This window comes from Lingula anatina, chromosome 1 (genome assembly GCF_051362555.1).
Source record: "Lingula anatina isolate TDL-2025a chromosome 1, LinAna3.0, whole genome shotgun sequence".
In the NCBI taxonomy this organism is placed as follows: domain Eukaryota; kingdom Metazoa; phylum Brachiopoda; class Lingulata; order Lingulida; family Lingulidae; genus Lingula; species Lingula anatina.
The window spans coordinates 68043999-68065101 of record NC_141767.1 but is presented as its reverse complement, the minus strand read 5'-3'; the positions used below and the strand labels follow the sequence as shown (position 1 = coordinate 68065101).

At 34.1% G+C, this 21103-nt stretch overlaps 3 protein-coding genes across 3 annotated transcripts; 2 read left to right on the top strand and 1 right to left on the bottom strand.

Moving 5' to 3' along the window:
- Positions 1-670: 670 nt before the first annotated feature.
- On the bottom strand, positions 671-9813 carry LOC106163744 (replication protein A 32 kDa subunit-B). The gene is made up of 8 exons (XM_087008052.1): positions 9668-9813; positions 9119-9201; positions 4844-4948; positions 4247-4360; positions 3506-3712; positions 3129-3221; positions 1664-1758; positions 671-1347 (listed from the first exon to the last, which is right to left on the bottom strand). Exons 1-8 carry the CDS (start codon positions 9684-9686, stop codon positions 1266-1268), a joined length of 798 nt encoding a protein of 265 aa, XP_086864178.1. The 5' UTR covers positions 9687-9813; the 3' UTR covers positions 671-1265.
- A 136-nt stretch (positions 9814-9949) lies between these two features.
- LOC106158392 (IQ motif and ankyrin repeat domain-containing protein 1) lies at positions 9950-17265 on the top strand. Its single transcript, XM_013534337.2, has 14 exons — positions 9950-10141; positions 10747-10964; positions 11103-11267; positions 11578-11707; positions 11997-12121; positions 12415-12477; positions 12744-12883; positions 13174-13228; positions 13462-13554; positions 13802-13907; positions 14228-14330; positions 14676-14810; positions 14999-15127; positions 15356-17265. The coding sequence occupies exons 1-14, from the start codon at positions 10036-10038 to the stop codon at positions 15522-15524; spliced, it is 1737 nt and encodes a 578-aa protein (XP_013389791.2). The 5' UTR covers positions 9950-10035; the 3' UTR covers positions 15525-17265.
- Positions 17266-17674: 409 nt separating this feature from the next.
- LOC106158426 (IQ motif and ankyrin repeat domain-containing protein 1-like) lies at positions 17675-20764 on the top strand. The gene is made up of 6 exons (XM_013534378.3): positions 17675-17862; positions 18096-18283; positions 18666-18768; positions 19034-19168; positions 19569-19697; positions 20000-20764. Exons 1-6 carry the CDS (start codon positions 17774-17776, stop codon positions 20166-20168), a joined length of 813 nt encoding a protein of 270 aa, XP_013389832.2. The 5' UTR covers positions 17675-17773; the 3' UTR covers positions 20169-20764.
- The last annotated feature ends 339 nt before the right edge of the window (positions 20765-21103 follow it).

Here is a 21103-nt window from a genome sequence, read left to right as displayed (position 1 = left end):
AATATAGGTTCAACTGAAATATTAGGAGTCAAAAATGGCAAATGGTTCCTTTACTTCAAAAGTAAAGTTATATGTTAAAAGCAGTTGCAATTTGTATTAATCATTCCTGATGTACTTCTTGGAAGGCCGCATTCAGCTCTGGGTTAAGAGCATAACCAAGTGATTTACTTGAATTTTAAAAATAGTCATTGGTCAAGGTCATTGATATTGAAATAGACACTTTATACATATTTATACCACCCTCAGTTTCAATGTACTGTAGGTAGCTTTATCCTATCAAAGTAACGCTCCCTGTCATCACCTAGATTTAGGTAACTGCTTTGGTATGCTCACGCCACATCTCCAGCAGACTGAAACAACTTTTCACAGGTCCTCAGCCTAACAACATATATTTACTTCTGGACTGCTCCATAATATCACAAAGGATCTTGATGATTCCCATACTTTAAATAGAACACTTCATTTTTTCATAGTCTCCTTTATTCGGCCATGATATTTATAACTGAATTAAATTTCATGACAAGTTGCATTTATCATGACAAGATCCTAAAATTTATGTCAAAAGGAACTGAATATTTTTTCATTGGCAAAAATATATCTTCTGGACTATTGGCAATACTTGTGCAGATTACTTTGAATTGTATTCAGTTGGAATCAGTTGACAATAAGATCTGATCAGTTATATATTTAGAGTAAAAAGACAAATTCCTACAATTCTCACTTAATGTCATTTCTGCAGTTATTTTGATTAATTTATGAAGTAACCATTTGTCAAATACAGACTAAATTTTCTTCCTTTGAAAAAAAAGTATATAACACTAAACACAAAATGTACTCGGCCTCAAAAAAGTACTTAATCCCTTCATGATGGTATACTTATATGACTCAACAACATAGGAAAAAATATGAATACAGAAGTCTTTCGTACAGTGTGATCAAAGAAGACCAGCGATGTGATGCTTGCCACCAGGGGCCAGCTGGAGAACCATATTTTTTCCCCAAAAAAATTCTCAGTATATGGTACATAAACATGTGGAGAAACATCCAGAGAATATATGTGTGAAGATCTACTAAAATCCTTTCTCTTTGTGATCCAGGTAGAGGGTAGTGGTTTGACAAATGTAAAGCACTTGCAGAGTGCTGCACAGATGGTGTTTTAACCTTTTACTTGAATGAAAGGCAAGGAATTAATTTCCAACACCCTTATGTGAGCGTTCTGCTCTTCAACAATTAGTTCATGTAAAAAGAATCCCAATTACATTTCCTTAGGAATCTGTTGCTTTGTAGTGATCGTCATCAATTGTGGAATAGATGTGCCCTTCACTGCTTAGAAATTCGATAGCACTCCTGAAAGAAAATTAACTTTTTTTTTGACAAACTATGCACATTTTTTAATCTATCACTCTTGACACTTTACACTTTCATGTGACAGGTAAACGTATTAAAACAAAATCTGCATACATAAAAATTTATCATACCTTAACTGGGAACAACACTGAAATAGTAAACTACAGAGAATACCAAAGTGAAGTAATTCAAAACAAACAAAAAACAGCAACTTAAAAGCAAAAGAAAAATAGTTTAAATGACTAGTCACAACAGCCAAATAGCTCCATAGTGATTTGAGCTATTGCAGCAAAATTATCCAATAAATGAAAACTACCTGATGGCTTTCTCCGTCAGACCTTCCAGTTGTTTTGCTATTTCATAAACACTCACACCTTGCTCGTCTTGACAGTCACTTATTGTCTGTGCTACCTGGAAATGATCAATCAAACTATCTCAGTTCAAGTTACATAACACATGATATACAAGCCCGCGAAAAGGTCCTACAATAATCAATATTGTCCATACTTCCTATTATTTTTATGATACATGTTATATTTATGAATGCGTAAATCTGCAAGTTTTACATTAAATCTAAATCCAAGTAAGCCAAAGGCTATCAATTTTGGTTTTGATTAGTTCAAAAAACACTCCCTCTTTTTTTCAATGCTGTAACTGTACCAGTTATCAATATAGTCTTATTTTAGCACACATGATTTGGCCATCAACATTTTAAGTTAAATTCTTTAACATTAAAACATGGCTCTTTTCCAAAATTGTTAAATATGATTTTGCTACCTGAAGGAAAAAAACATTTTGCTTTTTAACAGCTTTTTACTACAGAAATCAGAATGCACATGTTACTGCATTTTATCTCACAAGGGGGCATTCTGTTTGGTTCTGATGAGCTAACACACAGTTCATCTTTTCATGAGGCTTTTTTCTTTTCTTTTTTTTTTTTTTTTTTTGAAATATGCACATAACAATTTTAATGTCAACAAATATTTATTTGCCACTCTTAACCTTAAGAGTAGAAAATTATAATAAATTACCTTTGCGGTCATGAGTAAACAATTATGTACATTATAACAAGACTTTGAAGCTGGAATTTGACACTGAACAATAGGTTGTTATGAAAAAAGAGAAAGCTTCCACATGCTTCTACCTGACAATAACAATATCTCCTCTGACTAGAAAATAAATTGGCAAGTAACATTTGCAACAACAAATATGGGACTTGAGTTGTTTGAAACAACCAAGATTTAAACACTTTTTCTTCCAAAACCTGTGTTGTTGAATTAATTAACCCCAAAATTGTGTTAGATGAGTGTAAATGCTGGGGTAGTGCTAGCAATTTTTTCACTTAGCCAAATCACTACTTTTTCATTACTATTTTTGCAAAACGGTTTAAATTTGACTAAAACCAAATCAAACCAAGCCTATTTTGTTTAGCCAATTTAAGTCAGTTTTAGCATTTGGCTAAATTGGCAAGTGTTAGCGCTACCCCAGAAATGGTTGTGTTAAGATTTTTTTCAACTCTACATCCAAAACTATTCAGTAAGGACAATTCAAGGTAAAGTATTCACTGAGCATAAGCAGTTCAACTTCAGGCATATCTAAGCAATAACCTCTTTCTCTCTAGGTCATTGGACACTGACCTGTGAAAAATGATGACCCACTGAAACACATGTCAGAGCATGAGGAGTCAGACATCTACTGAATCGGCCCACTTTGTAGGTACTGGTTAATTATGTAAGACCTTTTATCTTCACAGAGACAAGATAGGAAGCTGTCAATTTTACCTGTGCTTGTATTGGTGTGAGTCCATTGGCTGGAATGCTGCCCTGGGCACCAGAGTATGTGTTATCAGCTACCACAGTCTTAGCAGGAGCATCCTGTAAAGATAAGCAATATTCCACTTATCATGACCAGTAACAGACAAATTGATTATTTTTTTATTATTTTTACAAACACTTTTTGGGATATTATCCTAAAACACAGGGGGGTCGTGCAGAAATAAAATATGGGAAACATTATATCACTCCACTTGTCTTACCTTGCCTTATAATGCTCGACATTTTAATTTTAAAAAAGTATCTCCCCCCCCCCCCAAAAAAAAAAAAAAAAAAAAAAACACTCCCACTTACACAATAAGAGCAATACATAAAATTTCACTTACACCTGCTTCCATTTGCATTTTGGATGCCATGTGGGCTTGCATGACCTCTAGAATGTGTGTCGTTAACTCATTCATATCCGTTACTGGTTGGATCCTGAAAGCAACCACATTTTTCTTGCCTTGGAAAGCACGGATATGACCGAATAACCTCACATAGGTATTTTCTCGTACAGATCGTATCCTCTCTGCCTCTTCTGAATTAGCTTCCTGTTGAAAAAGTTATTTAGTTTAGCCAGTTCTTTAAGACAGAATCCAACCAGACAATGGTAGTCTTTCATAAAGGCATTAACATAAAAAACATCCATCAATCTTTCCAACTGTGATGTACTACAGTGTGTTGAAGAAAAAGGTTCTTTCAAGATAATATGCTTCTACCAATTAACTACATGAGAAGAAAAAGCAGACCTTTTAAAAAATCCTCAAAATGCAAGCACTGATGAATTGCATCCCTTAGGGGAAATTTCCTATAGACCCAAAATTCGATATGGTCCCATAGTGTCCTTTAGGAAATTGGCCCTAAATTCTATAGGTCTTCTGGTGTTCTTTAGGAAGTTGGCACATATCCCGTTCTATTTGAATTCTATAGGGCATCCAATAGGTCTACTATTGAGTCCTCTAGGAAATTTTTCTATGGACAGCTCTGTATGGGGGTCCTGGGGGCATAACTACAATACTGAAGTATATCTATCTCCAGATAAACCTGAAAGACTTCCATCTGTATTTAAAAACCAACTAACTTACATCAATGTCAACAAACTGCCTGACGTCCATGGGAGGACCCGTTAAGTCATCAATTGTGTAGTCCATTCTGTTACTGCCCTGTTGCACTGACCTGACCAATCCAACTATTGTTACCTAAAAATATTTAAAAAACACACTTCATTAAAAGTTCAACTGTCAGCTTTGAAAACAACCCAGTGAAGAAAAAAACCTGCACTCAGCACCTCAAAGAACCCATATATCTGAAAAATATGTTTAGCATCCATACATTCCTATCTCATTTGTAAATCTGAAATGGATAATAATCTCCATTCTCTCTGGGACCCCTGTCATTTCTGTTTTAGCCATGTTAATAATTTTTCATCAAATACATGTTGAATAAATGAAGAATAATTATTCAATACTGAAAAAATGTTATGTTACTAGTGTGGTGCTGATATTTAATCATGTTGTACCTTTTGATTTGGAATTTGTTGTCTTCATGCCATGTTCATGCACTTTTGTGCATCAAATGTCATTCACATCTAGTTCTCAGAAAAATTTCAATAAACTGATCTAATTAATATGTATTGTAACAAATCTAAAGACAGAGTTCCCTACTTTATTTTGTTACTTTACCTGTGCTATTTCTATGCCATCAATGAAGAATTTTTCATCTGCGTGTTGACACTGGTGGACCATAGCTACTGTCACTGGAACAATGTTTTGGGTTCTAGTACGAGCCTGAAAAAATACAAGTTTGTGTACAGAAAAAACTAGAGGATCAGAGAGGCGATACCGCCTCCGAATATTGTACCACCAGCTGGAGCAAGCGCATTCGTATAGACCCCCACATACACAAAATAAGGGGTGCAGCCACCAGTCTTGTGCTTGACAAGCTGTAAAAATGCAATCAACAAGAATTTTCAAAATATGCAAAAAATATATATAACTAAAAATGGTGCAATCAAAGTTAAGTTCATTGTAAGGTAGGTCAAAGGTCAATTTCAAGGTCACAGTAAATTGCCAGTATATGACTTCCTATCCAACTTCAATAGTAACTATGGACCTATCTCTGCCAGTTTTGGAGATAAAAGGGAAGCAAAATTTGCAAAGTTCAGTTCATGGTGAAAAGTAGGTCAAAGGTCAATTTCAAGGTCACAGTAAGATTGCCAGTATATGACTTCCTATTCAACTTCAATAGTAACTATGGACCTATCTCTGCCAGTTTTGGAGATAAAAGGGAAGCAAAATTTGCAAAGTTCAGTTCATGGTGAAAAGTAGGTCAAAGGTCAATTTCAAGGTCACATTTAGATTGCCAGTATATGACTTCCTATTCAACTTCAATAGTAACTATGGACCTATCTCTGCCAGTTTTGGAGATAAAAGGGAAGCAAAATTTGCAAAGTTCAGTTCATGGTGAAAAGAAGGTCAAAGGTCAATTTCAAGGTCACAGTAAAATTGCCAGTATATGACTTCCTATGCAAGTTCAATAGTAACTATGGACCTATCTCTGCCAGTTTTGGAGATAAAAGGGAAGCAAATTTTGCAAAGTTCAGTTCAAGGTGAAAAGTAGGTCAAAGGTCAATTTCAAGGTCACAGTAAAATTGCCAGTATATGACTTCCTATTCAAGTTCAATAGTAACTATGGACCTATCTCTGCCAGTTTTGGAGATAAAAGGGAAGCAAAATTTGCAAAGTTCAGTTCATGGTGATAAGTAGGTCAAAGGTCAATTTCAAGGTCACAGTAAGATTGCCAGTATATGACTTCCTATTCAACTTCAATAGTAACTATGGACCTATCTCTGCCAGTTTTGGAGATAAAAGGGAAGCAAAATTTGCAAAGTTCAGTTCATGGTGAAAAGTAGGTCAAAGGTCAATGTCAAGGTCACAGTAAGATTGCCAGTATATGACTTCCTATTCAACTTCAATAGTAACTATGGACCTATCTCTGCCAGTTTTGGAGATATAAGGGACTAAATGTTATAATTTTGGAGTTACCATAATGTGCCATAAATTTCCTACAGAAAAAATTAATTAAAATAAAGAAAAGGTCATTTTGGTCAAAGTTCTTGAAATGGGAGGTTCTCTGAAGTTGCAGAAGTTTAAATTTGATAAAATAATGTCATTTTTGACCACAAGTTGTCTGCTTTGCCAAGCATTATGTTTTATTTTTCCGGAGTTCAAAATTTATTATCCATTACCGTACTGCACATTTTTACGGAAGCCGACTGGTGTCATATGTTGAAAAAAAAAATTATCTCGAAATTTCGAGATAGCATTTTTTTTGTTCAAATTTCAAAATACTATCTCGAAATTTCGAGATAAATTTTTTTGCTCAAATATCAAAATGCTATCTCGAAATTTCGAGATAATTTTTTTTTTGTTCAAATTTCAAAATGCTATCTCGAAATTTCGAGATAAAAATTTTTTTTGTTCAAATTTCAAAATAGTATCTCGAAATTTCGAGATAATTTTTTTTTCTACATATGGCACCAGTCGGCTTCCGTACATTTTCCTTTCACCACCAATATGTACTTTCTGATACAGCGTAACTCGAAAACCGTATGGAATACAAAAAAAACGAGACCACCTCCAGTGTTGGGCTTTACATGCTCTACAAAATGAATGAAAAAGAATGGGTCTCTAGCATTAACGGTTCCCGAATTAGAGACAGTTTTCAGTTTCGGTATCTTATGGCCGCTACTCCTGTGAAAATGCACCGATTGACCCCAAATTCACGGAGATGAAAGATGACCTGAAGGGTAACACTTTCCAATAATATTATTGGTTAAGTCTGTGTGGCGTCTGAATAACAGGGCAAAAAATTTTTTTTTCATAAAAAATTTCATTTTTTTGAAAATTTTGACCCATTTGACCTTGAAGTAAAGGTCAAAGGTCAAATCCGAGGGTATATTTGAAATCTACACATATGACTTTTGGAAAGCCGTCTATAGAAATTTTTCCCGTAACTCCTTCTGTAGGGTAGATAATTAGCATTTAATTTTGCCATTTTTAGACAAGGGTGCATTGCAATGAGTGCCACACCCAGACCCCAATACCGACAAAGCCCAAATTTTACGTGGAACGAGTTGAGATTATAGGTGACCTAAATCCATGAGATGGGTACGGGGGCCCTTACCGTCTAGGAGGAGAAGCGGTAACGGTAACATGGCGGCGGAGCCGGCGGAACGGACCGGACGGGACCGAAACCATGTGTACCGCCAGCGCTAACGCTGGTGGTAAATTTTTTTGTTCAAATTTCAAAATAGTATCTCGAAATTTCGAGATAATTTTTTTTTCTACATATGGCACCAGTGGGCTTCCGTACATTTTCCTTTCACCACCAATATGTACTTTTTGATACAGCGTAACTCGAAAACCGTATGGAATACAAAAAAACCGAGACCACCTCCAGTGTTGGGCTTTACATGCTCTACAAAATGCAAAAAAGAATGGGTCTCTAGCATTAACGGTTCCCGAATTAGAGACAGTTTTCAGTTTCGGTATCTTATGGCCGCTACTCCTGTGAAAATGCACCGATTGACCCCAAATTCACGGAGATGAAAGATGACCTGAAGGGTAACACTTTCCAATAATATTATTGGTTAAGTCTGTGTGGTGTCTGAATAACAGGGCAAAAAATTTTTTTTTCGTAAAAAATTTCATTTTTTTGAAAATTTTGGCCCATTTGACCTTGAAGTAAAGGTCAAAGGTCAAATCCGAGGGTATATTTGAAATCTACACATATGACTTTTGGAAAGCCGTCTGTAGAAATTTTTCCCGTAACTCCTTCCGTAGGGTAGATAATTAGCATTTAATTTTGCCATTTTTGGACAAGGGTGCATTGCAATGAGTGCCACACCCAGACCCCAATACCGACAAAGCCCAAATTTTACGTGGAACGAGTTGAGATTATAGGTGACCTAAATCCATGAGATGGGTATGGGGGGCCTTACCGTCTAGGAGGAGAAGCGGTAACGGTAGCCGTCCGGCGGAGCCGGCGGAACGATCCGGACGAGACCGAAACCATGTGTACCGCCAGCGCTAACGCTGGTGGTACAATAATAATGCAAAAAGGATTCACCACATACACATACAGGATACACATCTAACATGTAGAGGTTTTACTGATTAAGTGCTTCTATTTCAGAAGCATGCCATTGCTGTATATAGTATGCATTTATAATCTATCAAATATGTAAACACCAAATGATACACTCCAACACGCTTCCTTTATAAGCCATTCAATTCCAGATAACCAGCATTAAAAGTATTTTTCTCAACTCTCTCCTATCACTCATTTAAAATTATAAAGTCATTCCAAATTAATATGATTATTATATTTAAAAAGACACAAAAAGTAACATCAAAATCAACCATATATAGTTCCCTCTGTGTAATTAATTACAAGTTTTATTTAATTTTAAATATTTGGTGAAATATTTCCTTTTGTGGCATAAATCTGCACATGATATGGAGGATTATTCCCCAAATTTCACAACTTGCTGATAATAACTGACATGATTAAAAGTTAAACTGGAAACAATTGAAACATTAGACATTCTCAATAAACATTTCACTTTACCAGTTTCACATTGTGTTATCATGTCTCGTACATGGTTACATCCTTATACGTCCCCACACCGATACTCCCCCGCACCAATGCTCCCCCTCACTGATACTCCCCCGCAGTAGCGATGTAGGGAAGCAATGATGTGGGGGAGTATCGGTGTGGGGGAGTAACGGTGTGCCTACATTTGGTAATTTTACTTGGGATGTATTGATGCAGGGATCTATCGGTGTGGGGTCGTATCAATGCGCGTAATACACAAAAATTTACTAACTGGGATTATTGGTGTGGGGTAGTATCGGTGCGGGGGAGTATTGACATGACCCCTCATGCATACCTACCCTGGACTGCTGTGAGGACTGTTGTGGGGAGCTGAAGCCTCCAGGAGAATCGAACCCTCCAGCCTGATCATAGTTACTGAAACCTAAACAAATACGTTTTTATGAGGTTCATCTTGACAAAACAGGTGTTTTTTTTTTTTCTTTTTACAGACACGAGCCCAGGTTTAAGAAAAAAAACTCTGAACATTTATTGTGGAACCAAACATCTTACGTAAATTATTGGGGGTTTAATTGCTCTGGGGTCATGTAAAAAAGCGGAATATCATGATTCCGCAAGAAAAGCTCATGTCTGTTTTTATCTAATGATAGATTGAATGTAATATTTGCTAATGCCACTCGTTAATAATCACGTTACATTTCATTGTTATTATAATGATATTAATCACGACTGATACACTCAGGTTGAAACTTGTCGCAACTTGCGATCGCCAAAACGTTAACAACGGTGGTGAGAATTGAACAAGAAGGGTGTTTCCATCACCCTTATATATTTAAGGGGTATCAAGTAGGACTAAATGTTTGGTCTGATCAGCATAAAACAGTACTCACCACCTTGGTTATTCCACATTATTGACGTTAAGTATGAAAGTCTTATATGGCGGGAAATGTGTGCCTCTCTGTGACCTACTTCGCTGTCCAATGAAATCTCAGCTAATAGGTGAAAAATGACAAATTTTCTGCGGAGTCACATCAGGAAATGTACCACAATTTATTTGAGACATAATTTTTTTATCGTATTATTTTAAAGACTTGTTTTTCTTTTTACTTTTCTTAATTCCATACATAATAGTTTTATGCTTTGCTTCTTATTCTTGCACCAGCCAATGTTTCGTAGTCAGATCTTCGTCTGCGGTACTATAAAGAGTCCCTAGCACTAAGAGTAAGAGGGTACTGGGGACTTTTATCAGTTGTTGGAAATGCCTCCAAAAGCACCAGTAAAAAAGCCTGCACCCAAGGCAGCAGTGAAACCAGCAGCAAAGAGTGGGGCTGGTGCAAAGCCTGCTGCTGGTAAAGCTGCCCCAGGTGGGTAAAGTGACTGACTAGAAACTTATGAGATCACATGCCTTGCATACCTGTACACTGTACATGTAAATGTAGCTACCACAGCAAAACTGAAAGTAGAACTATATGATGTTATTATCAAATGTTATCTCATAGCTTTATGATGTAATTTCATTCACATAGACATATCTGCAGTGATGTTTAACTTCAAGTTTCTTATTGTCTTAGTTATAGAACAAAAATTATATCAGAACAGTTTTGGAGGGAAATTTAAACTTTGAAAGGGGTACATGTACTAAGAATACCCCGAGTTGAGGGGGGGGGGGGTTAGTTTATTGTCTTTTCATGTCTTTTCATGTCTCTTCATTAACTGTGACAAGTATCTGTAGATACTACAAATTTTGCAGTAAGATATAAAAAAGATGCTCCATTTGGTTCTTCGTGGAGTCTACAGTACATAAATTTTGGCAATAGATTGATAACCCCCTGAATCTGTTAATTGTTTGTCCAGTATATATAGAATATGTTACAGTTGAGGTTCAAGCAACAGTTAGCATGCAAATATAAATAGACAAGAACACGGATCTTCTTTATTTATTAATTTATTTATAAATTTAATTTGTCAGCAAAGAAAGGTGCTCCGCCTGCCAAAGGGAAGGCAGCCAATGCCACAACTAAGGGTGCAGCCGCAGAAGCCCCAAAGAAGAAAGTCTGGACTAAGGAGGATGATGCTGCACGTAAAATTCAAACCAAGATACGCCAGTACCTTGCTAAAAAAGTGTTACAGAAGAAAAAACAGGAAAAAAAAGATTATGAAGAACTCATGGAAAAACTGGAGAAAGAGGTGAGCTTAGTAAAAAAAAATTGTTATTATCACGTCTTATTTGAATTTTAATTATTAAATGAATGTTTCTGTCAACTGCCATGTTTGCTGTAAATTTTGGGCATCTGCATAAAGTGTATTGCCCTTCGTTTGCAATAGGCCTTTGTTAAAATGGTGAAAATGGAACAAGAGCAGTATGAAAAAGAGAGGCAGCAACAAGAGGAAGAAAGGAGAAGAAAAGCAGAAGAAAGAAAAAGAATTAAACGAATGTTGGAAGCTGCTTTTGAGGGTGACAAAGATGAAGTTCTTACTGTGTTGAAGGAAGTGAGTCAATGTGTCATATAAGTAAATGGTTCAGTTTGATTAAATATTAAACAAAAGAAATCCAAAATATTCTATTTAGGTGGTTTCTTTGATGATTATCAAACATTTTGCTTCCTTTAGTATATATTTTCCAGAATTTATTTATTTGTATCTCAAATAAAAATTATCAAAAATATTCTTTTCTTGTAAAGAAATAAATTATCAGTAGTATTTTATGAAGCATAATAGCTTAAATTCATTTTCAGTAGAATAATTTTCAAATGGCAGTCATATATCAGAATAATTTTATTCTATTAATATTTTGTCTCAGGTTGCCGATTTAGACAACAAGAATGGGATTGGAAATGATGTAATTGGACGTGGGTTGCGACAGAAGCATGAGTTAGCCATCGTTGAATGTGAAGATGCCAATAATAACACTCCATTGTCAGAGGCAGCAAGTAAGTTTTCCAAAAATTTTGGTGATAATTTTACTGTTGCACTGCTGTATTCAGAAAATAAAAACTCTAATGAAAAGAATTACATGAAGAATGTTTTAGAAAAATAGAAACTTTATTCTTTATCCAAGAAGGCTATTTTATGACATTATACTGTTTTTAAAGTAAAATTTGATTTTATATTGAAATAGAGGAAAATATAATGGAAAACAGCTTAGATTCCTAATTATTCAGCTACAACTTATCTATTGTGCTTGTGCTACATTTGAACAGCAATATTTTCTAAATTAAGGTGGTGGCAATGTGGACACCATCAAGCTGTTGCTAGAACGTGGAGCAGACGTCAATTCCAGGGGTCAGTTTGACAGGACACCACTCTACAGAGCTGCTTTTGCAGGGCATTTAGAGGCCTGTGAGGTGACCGGATCAGTTTCAAATCCTTAAAAAATTACTTTTCAAATCCATTATGTTAGAAGCATTTGAATTGAATGTATATGTGTGTTGTGTACAAGAGTATAAGTGATTTGTTGTAATATAAATTCTGGTTGCAATAGGATTAATTAAAAATTCAATTTTAATAATTATATGAATTTTTCATTTGCCATACTTTTCCATTTGCTTCTCTTTTAGATAAAAAATATTATTTTATGTTTGAAAATGGGAAAGAAAGAACAGTGATAAACTAACATTTTTTTCTTATTTAAAAATAGGTATTACTACAACATGGAGCTGACCCCAGACTTTATGCTAATGATGGCTCAACACCTGAATCGGTGAGATCTAATTTGTACTTTAATGATCTATTTTTCTATAGTGTAGAATACAAAAATCGTGACTTGTTGGTATCTTTCTGGTTGTGGTGCATGTATTGCAGTAAATCATTATTCTGTGTGAAAAAAATCTTAATATGCTGATGTCCATAAGTTATGTGGATAATGTTTTGTAACACAATTAAATGTAGTTTAGTAGTGATAATTATAGTGTGCAGTCAGGTGGGACATTAGGTGTCAGTATGTTTATCGTAGTATATATTTCTCAGATTGCATCTATAGCACCAATAGTTGAGTTGCTGGGATCCTGGGATATCTCTCAGACAGAAAACATCCTTGTTAAACTGGAGACTGAAAAGGAGAAGAGAGCTGAAATAGAGAGACAGAGAAAGGCAGCAGAGACATCCAAGTATTTTTTTTTTTTTTTTTAACAGAGTATTGGACTTTTGAAACGTAAAAAAAAAAATTGCCAGCAAAATAAGTAAAAGTTTAATTAAAATTACTTTTTGATATTTGATACATGTATTTTTGTAACTGTTCTCTTTTTTTTTTTTTTTCAATTACCATACCACTAAAAGTAATGACGATGGCAGGTTGTGGTTTTGGAATTTGTTTCCTTTTTTTACTGTTATTGCATGTATTAGTTATTGACTACCTCCCACTTTATTTACTGAAAATGATATGGATGTTTTTTTCCAGAATTGAAGAACAAATTAAAGAGGCCCAGAAAGAATATGATATTGCACAAAAAACTGTGAGTTGAAAAGTTACTGATTTACAAAATAGTTTCCCAAATTTTTTTAGTTTGTCTTGAAATTGATATTAGATGTTTTATGGAGGTGTACTCACTTATGTGGTATTATCTGTGAAAAATGGTGAAAAAGCATAGTATTAATGCATGCATAACCCAAAGAGAGGTGATGAATCAAATGGTTGTGATTTAATAGCTCTGTGAATTGAATGAGAAATTCTGTTTCTTTTATCTAGCTTAATAAAGAATATTGTGAAATGAACAAAAGGATCACAGAGCATGACAAAGCTGTTACTGAAGGATTTGCAAAGACAGATATTACTTTACAGGTGGGATGACAGTTTACAGTTTTTCATTTATTTTATACTTTAACTAAACTGGTATATTTATAAAAATTCTGTGGGTAGATAATTACTTTTTGAAGAAAAAAAAAATTTTTTAAAGTACCCTTTTTTAATACAATAAATTTATCAATTTTGTTCACTGACACAGATAAAATTCCATCATGGATTCTTGTTCCAAACTTATCATGACAGCAAGTTTTGAAGACAGATTTTTTTTAAAATTGTGCTATAGATGATCCATGATTCTGAAGCAGATGTGGAGGTTGCAAAAATCAACTGTGAAAAAGCTAGAGAGAAATTAGCTCAACTAAAACTGAAGTTAAGAGAGAAAGAAAAAGGTATGACTTAGATTTTACCTACCTGTTGACTTTGATTTTGAAGAGGGAAAATTGAACATCAAAACTTGCTAGTTGTTTATTTTATCCATTTTATTTAAATTACAAAGTCATTGTATTTATGAGTATGACTTATTTTGGTAATGGAGAGTGAGAGCATATTTCAGTTTAAAATTAGATGAGATTTAGGCATTAAAATGACTGCTCCTTTTTTAAATTGGGAGATAATAAAATTGTGTTAGCAATGACAATTTGTGAATTGCTATAAAAAGTCATATTTGATATGAATATTAGCATCTTTAATCCAATGTTCAATATTTCAGAGGGGATGGCAGAAGAGGATTTGCCTGGCATAAAGGTGAACATCAAGGAGTTAGACGATGTGCTCCTCAGGGATGTAGGCAATAAAATCAAAGAATCTGGCAAGTAAGTGGACACATTTGCTTCACACAAACACAAACTGTTTATTTGAATATAATACAATACAATACAATAAGTTTTATTTCACTTCGGGTAAAAGTTGAAGAGAAACATTAGCTTTGCTGCTTTTTATCAAAAGAGGATTATCAAACAATATTTGCATATGGACTCTAGTATGACAGCGAAGATATACATTTTCTATGAAAAATATCCAAATACTGATCCTAATTCTAATGCGGAGACAGAAACATTAATACACTTTAGGTTGCAATATCATTAAAAAAAACTTTTTTACTGTTTTCTGGAGTATTGGATCTGAAGTTATTGCTTGTCTTTATGAATGGCTTGCAGGTGGCCTTTGTTGATTGACCCCTCATCTCAGGCGGCGACCTTCCTGAGGTACAGGGACACCAACTACTTGAATGCCTTGAATCCTGCACAGATGGAACCTGAAAAAGTCAGGCTAGCAGTTCTTGGTTCAGTCAGGTAAGAAAGATTTCCCTGTCCTGAAAAAAAAAAACAATTTCTATTTATATTTGTCAATAGCAAAATTAGTGTCACATGAACAAAGGTGGCGAATTGTGGTCTGTAGAGTTTCATTTTTGTTTAGTTATATCATCATGATTAAATAAATGTAATTCTATTCTTAACAGTCTCAACCTTATTACATAAAGGTACGGGAAGTCTCTTGTCCTGGACATGATGGAGGTAGATATGTTTGATACTGTATCTGACAGATTTGATGAAGTACACAAAGGCCTGATGAATATGATCATGGACAAAAGTCTACTGAAGGATGAGGCGTAAGTTCAGAAAGTGCCAAATTTCATTGGGATAGTATAGTTTGTCACTGGGTACCTTTACATTTTGTAGCTAATAGTAAATACTTACTTTGAAAAATAAACATTACATTAAATTTCATTACAATAGGGTAACATTACTGAATATTTCATACATGCAGTCGTGGACCAGTTCAACCTTAATTTACCATATATATGTGTAATGACAAAACCGTATATTCTCTGTTGTAGATACACATGCCTGCTGAGGAAGGGTGATCCCCAAGAATATGACAAGAATAAATTTATAGAAAATAGAGTGCAGAACTTCAAGTTTGTGATTATTACAAAGAACCCTCTTCCACCAGCTGAACTCTTAGAGAGAACATATGCAATAAGAATACACATCAATACCATGTGATACGTGCAGAATTGTTGACTCATTTTTTGTGAAAAATAAGATTTTAATAAGGCCAGACAAAATTTATAAGATGGTTTATGAATATGGCCAATCCTAATTTTGAGGTAATGTAATGCACCTGACCTTCAAATTTAACTGCTTTGCCAGTTAAACATCATATTTTTTTTTAAATAAAAACAAGTTCTTTCTATCGACCCTATATTTGTAGACTACTGTAGTTTGTGTCCTTTGTACGGAAAGTTGTCCCAGGTTAACAAAGTTTGTACATGGCTTAAGCATCCCTCTCTTAACAAAAGATCAAAATCTTAACCTGTAAGTCTAAGACTGGGTTCTCATACTTAGATCGATCCATCTGGATTGACCTAACTCCCTGGGGGTTCCCGCTAAATTGCTATCAGCTCAAGAGGCTTAAATGTCTGTCACGACTACCGAATCAGCTAGGGTTAAAGATAATTACCCCCTAACAGTTTAACAGACATTTGAGCTGGTTAGTTTGATAGCAATTTAGTGAGCCTCCCCAGGGAGATAGATCAACCCAAATATCTGTGGGAATGGTCCCTAATACAGCAATGTCTGAATTTTTTAAAATTTTATTATTATTATTATTTTTTTTTATTTTATTATTATTATCTTTTTTTGGGGGGGGGGGCATCAACAAACAATAAATGTATCACAAATTCCTTGGAAATTTCTCAGTTAGCAAACATAACTCTCAAGTTTAACCATACAATGTTTACAGATGCAAAAAAATTATAAAGTTTCTGTTTCTTGAAGAAAAGATCTAAAGATATATTGATTGGGAACTTGATTCATAGAAGTACAAGTACACTAATATACAGTTGTGCAACTGAAGAATGATTCTTTTTTTTATAGTAAAAACATTTGATACGTGTATGTCGGGTCCAAGTAAAAACATAAATGCCTAAAACTTGAATATTCTGTATGCATATTAACACAGACAGCTGATAGAAAATTACCATCATATAAGGGGGATTGAAAGCTAGTTTTGTAATAATTGTAGTTTGAATTCATTTGCAATGAATTTATATTAATTTGCTTATTGATATGTAGTAGAGACATTTGTTGTCAGTTTAAGATACATTTGTCCTTTTTAACTTGTTTACTTTAAAAAGAATATAGATTGTAATTTTGAAATTTCTGACTTAAAGAGGTATGTATCTGCAGTAAGAACTGCTCATAAATGTTCTTTTTTTATTCTTTTTAGTGTTATTTTTTTATATTTACATAACTTTGTCAGTGTATTTCTTTTAAACTCAAAGTTCAAAAATGTTTTTAGTTTCTTTAATGTTTACCTGAAAGGTGGCTTAAATTTATTGGTGGTTACAGAACATTTGAAAAGATTTGTATACTTCCAACTTTTTTTTGTAGAAATTAAGCAATATTGTTTCCTGTTTGCTAAAAGACAGTGGTGAATTGATTGTACTAGCATTAAAGATACATTTAGATATACAGTATTACTTGGCTCTTGATGTTGCAACAGTTCTTTTGTGATGCAGTTGATCCGTCCAAATGAAAATACTGTTTTTTGATACATACTGTACTACGGTATAAAAGCTTTCAGCATATTTTCAGATGATTATTTTTAAAACAATTGAAATCTTCTGCTGTGAATAAACTTTGATAAATAAACTTTAAATAACCCTCTATAACAATATCATTTATAATAATTTGTCTTTATTATGTTGCCATTTTGAGACAATAAATATATAATGAACTTTAAGCTTGACCATGGTTTTTCCCTAACAGCTGTTTTTTACAATGATTAATTTTTTTCTCTAATTAAATTTTTTTAAAATATTTTCTCTTAATTTATTAATCCTTCATTACAACACGAATGAACTTATATATAATTAACTCAAATATTTTATATCTTAATGACTAATGGGAAAGTGTTGCAATTACCACTGAAATTGAATTGCTCATTGTGCACCTTTAAACGAAGTCAAAACTGCTGAGGTGCATGTGTCATGCATGTATATTTATGAGTGAGAATTACGTAAGAATAACGAAAGGTTATGTAACGTGTTTATGTAGTCAACAAATCAGATTTTTCTTTGAATTATCGAGATCAATAATAATGATATCATATCTCAAACATGGTAAATTGAACCATTTGGTGTTCAATAACAAGGCCCAGAATAAGAACCTATGTTTGCAAAACGATATTGAGCAATCTGGACACCCAATACCCCCTGGTAGGTGACCTAGTTTTAAAACCGATCCAGTAAATGACCCAGTTCTGCACCGTTGCTACAACAACCGATTACAGCGCATTCAGCGGCTCGAGCTGTCGTCCTGATTTTAACCGTTTTATTTTGTAAGTAACATTATTATGCTGTAGTTTAGAGACTAAATTTAAAGGGTGAGATGTTTCATTAAAGTGATATGAGACATTCAATTTCAAGGACGTCTAAGCTTCGGTCATAAACAACGGCCATGCACTTACTGTACGTCTTGTCTTTGTTAATTTCATTTATTTGTAAATAACTATTCTAATATATGAATATTTGTATGCAAAGTTACCGTCAAATTTTTAAACTCGTAAATCAGGCACACAGACCCAAGGATGCCCCCAAAACCGGTAGCTAAGAAGCCAGCGGCAAAGCCAGCTGCTAAAACTGCAGTATCAGGTGCTAAACCTGGTGCTAAACCAGCAGGGGCAAAAACGACAACAAAACCCACTGCTAAACCAGCTCCAAAAGCTACTGAAACAAAACCTGAAGCTAAGAAAGAACCAGGTTAGTAAAATTATTTTTACAAACCACATTCTTCCAAATGGGGAGAAAGAACATACCAGTATATAGTTTGAAGCCCACAGAATTACAGCTTAATGCCCTAAATTGTACAATTTGTTTCTTCAGATATTCTCAGCAGCAGGGGATGAGGGAGATCGAGTGGCAAAAATATCAAAACCCCTCCCACACCCTTGCCCGTTTTTGATCTCCCAGATCTGCAAGTTTTAACTTAAATTTAAAAAATATTAAATCAAATTTAAATTTAAATTTAAATACACACATGATGAAATTGCCAAGTACAGTATGCATGATAGCTATATCATATGGATACTGCTATATGACATCATGTTTGCTTTATTTTACCATTTTTTAATTTCAATTATAGAAAAAGTGGCAGAAGCCCCGCCAGCAGGTATAAACATAAACATAAAAGAATTGGCTGGAGTTCTATTTGCAGAGGAAAATAATAAAGTCCGAGCATCTGGAAAGTAAGTAATAAGCATATTGTGAGACAAAAATAAGAGACAAATAAGTCTCCATACAGAAATTCATATCTACTTGTTTCAGAGCTTCCCACACCTTTTTACTTTTTATGTTTTTATTTCTGTAACACAAAATGCGTAAGTGAAACAGTTTTTATAAAAAATTGCTTGAAACCCTTTCACTTTCTACATAATGGTTTGCTCTATGAATATACACATACTGTATAAGTACAATTCTAGTAGGTATTGTAATTTGTTCATTTTTTTCCAGATGGCCTCTTCTAGTTGATCCATCAGGAATCTCAGGGACCTTTCTCAAGTACCGGCATGTCAACTACATTGATGCCTTTAACCCCAGTGAAATGGAACCAGACAGAATCAGAATGGCCCTGCTAGGAGCACTGAAGTAAATACATTTTTGTCCAAATCTCCAGGCTGATATTTTAATTATGTGTATTAAAACATGGTGCTGCTGTTGCATGTAGCATACATGGGCAAAAGGGATGGCGGTTCTCCAAAATATATTTTTCATATAACTTATTAAGTATTATGGCAGAAGATTTTTACACAATTGGGAAAGGGGGCACATCATCAAAGCTGTTTAAAACCACTGCTGCACTGTAAAAACACTATTAATAAATACATAAAAGGTTGGTGTTCAATGATGAAAAAATGATGTGAAATATTGTCAGTCTGTGTAAGAAATATTATGCCAGTAGCAAAATGTCAAGTATTGTTTCGAAATCTTCCCTGTTTTAAATTTACATTTTTATGCATTACAGTCTATATTTGAATTCATTACTTAGGTTTGCCAAAGCCTTAGTTGTGGATATGAATGAAGTGGACATGTTTGATACTGTGGTTACAAGATTTGAAGAAATACAAAAGGGACTTATGGATAAGATCATGGACCAAAGTATCTTAACCATTGACAAGTGAGTTACTTGCACATGTAAAGCCACTAGCACCAATACTTATTGGTGTGTGGCATATTTTTTTTCGATTTCAAAATTATCTTTTACCACTTTCATAAGTCTTTGGGTTTTTAATTTTTTTTTCTTTTTTTGCTTTATGAATATAAATAAAACATTTTGTCCTTAGTGAGTGCTTTACATATATGTAATGTTCAATGTATTTTGATGTATTTCAAGATCGATAAAATTACTTGAAAAGAAATTTTGTGACAGAAATTATACTTGAATTTTTGAAAATGTTATTCCTTCGTTTAATATAACAGTTACAAGAGCCTCATGAAGGATGGTGATCCACCAGAATTTGAAGTCGACCCACATAAGACCTACCTGATGGAGGAAACCATGAAGCAGTTCATGTTCATCCTCATTACCAAGAGTCCAGAACCATCTATGGAACTAAAGAAGAAAATGTTTGTAGTAACAATAGGATAGAGAGATCAGACTGGTGCATTGTGTTTTGCAAAGTCTTCTGAGTGGTGAAAACAGTATTATATTCTAGTTTCTCTTTTTTTTTTTTTTGATAATGTTTTATGATATTTAGCAAATACTTACTCTCTATTTAAGGTTTAACCTTTATATTTGGTAAATGTTATGGAGGAATTGATAGTTGTAATGTTAAATAATCAAGGTATTATTAAGGTTAATATCTGTTTTAGAGTAACCAGGTGCAGGGCTGTCCCATTTACCGGTACTGTTCAACTCTAGTCACTATGCTCAGGGCTGGAGAGGGGGGGAGGGTTTTGAAAAAAATCTTTTCTTCTTTATAAAATATTAGGTTTGGGGGAGATATTTGAAGAAAATCTTTTTATCTTTGCAATAGTGTTAGATTTTCCTTTCTCTCATTCAGTTAGAAGTCTCTTATTTTCTCTTCAATCAGCATCTAGGTGAGCATCAGAGACTTATACATCTACATATGAAACCCCCTCCTCCGCAATCGTTTTTATCAGTCTAAAGCCCAGATATTGTATTGAATTAAGGGTGCCAAAAATAATGTAAAGAAATCAAGTGATAAAGCTGTTTTACAAATATTTCAGGTCTTTTACTTTTTTGTTGCTGTTTTGTTTTGTTTTGTTAAAAACCTTAATAACAAAAGTTTTAAAGGGTAATTGTTGTATTTCTAGGCATCTTTATTTCTGTGATCGGCTTTATAGAAAATATTCATGAAATCCATGAAAAGGAATATTCCAGAAAGATTGTGTTGTTACATGATGTTAAGATTACAACAACTTCAAAAAATGCAATATTGTTGATTTTTAATTCATTGTGTGACTTTATTTAATTCTAGCACAAAAAATGTCAAAAAAAGTTTTCTCTGTGATGATGTGTCAGGTTTTTGATAATTCACTGAGCTGAATTTCTTTTAGATT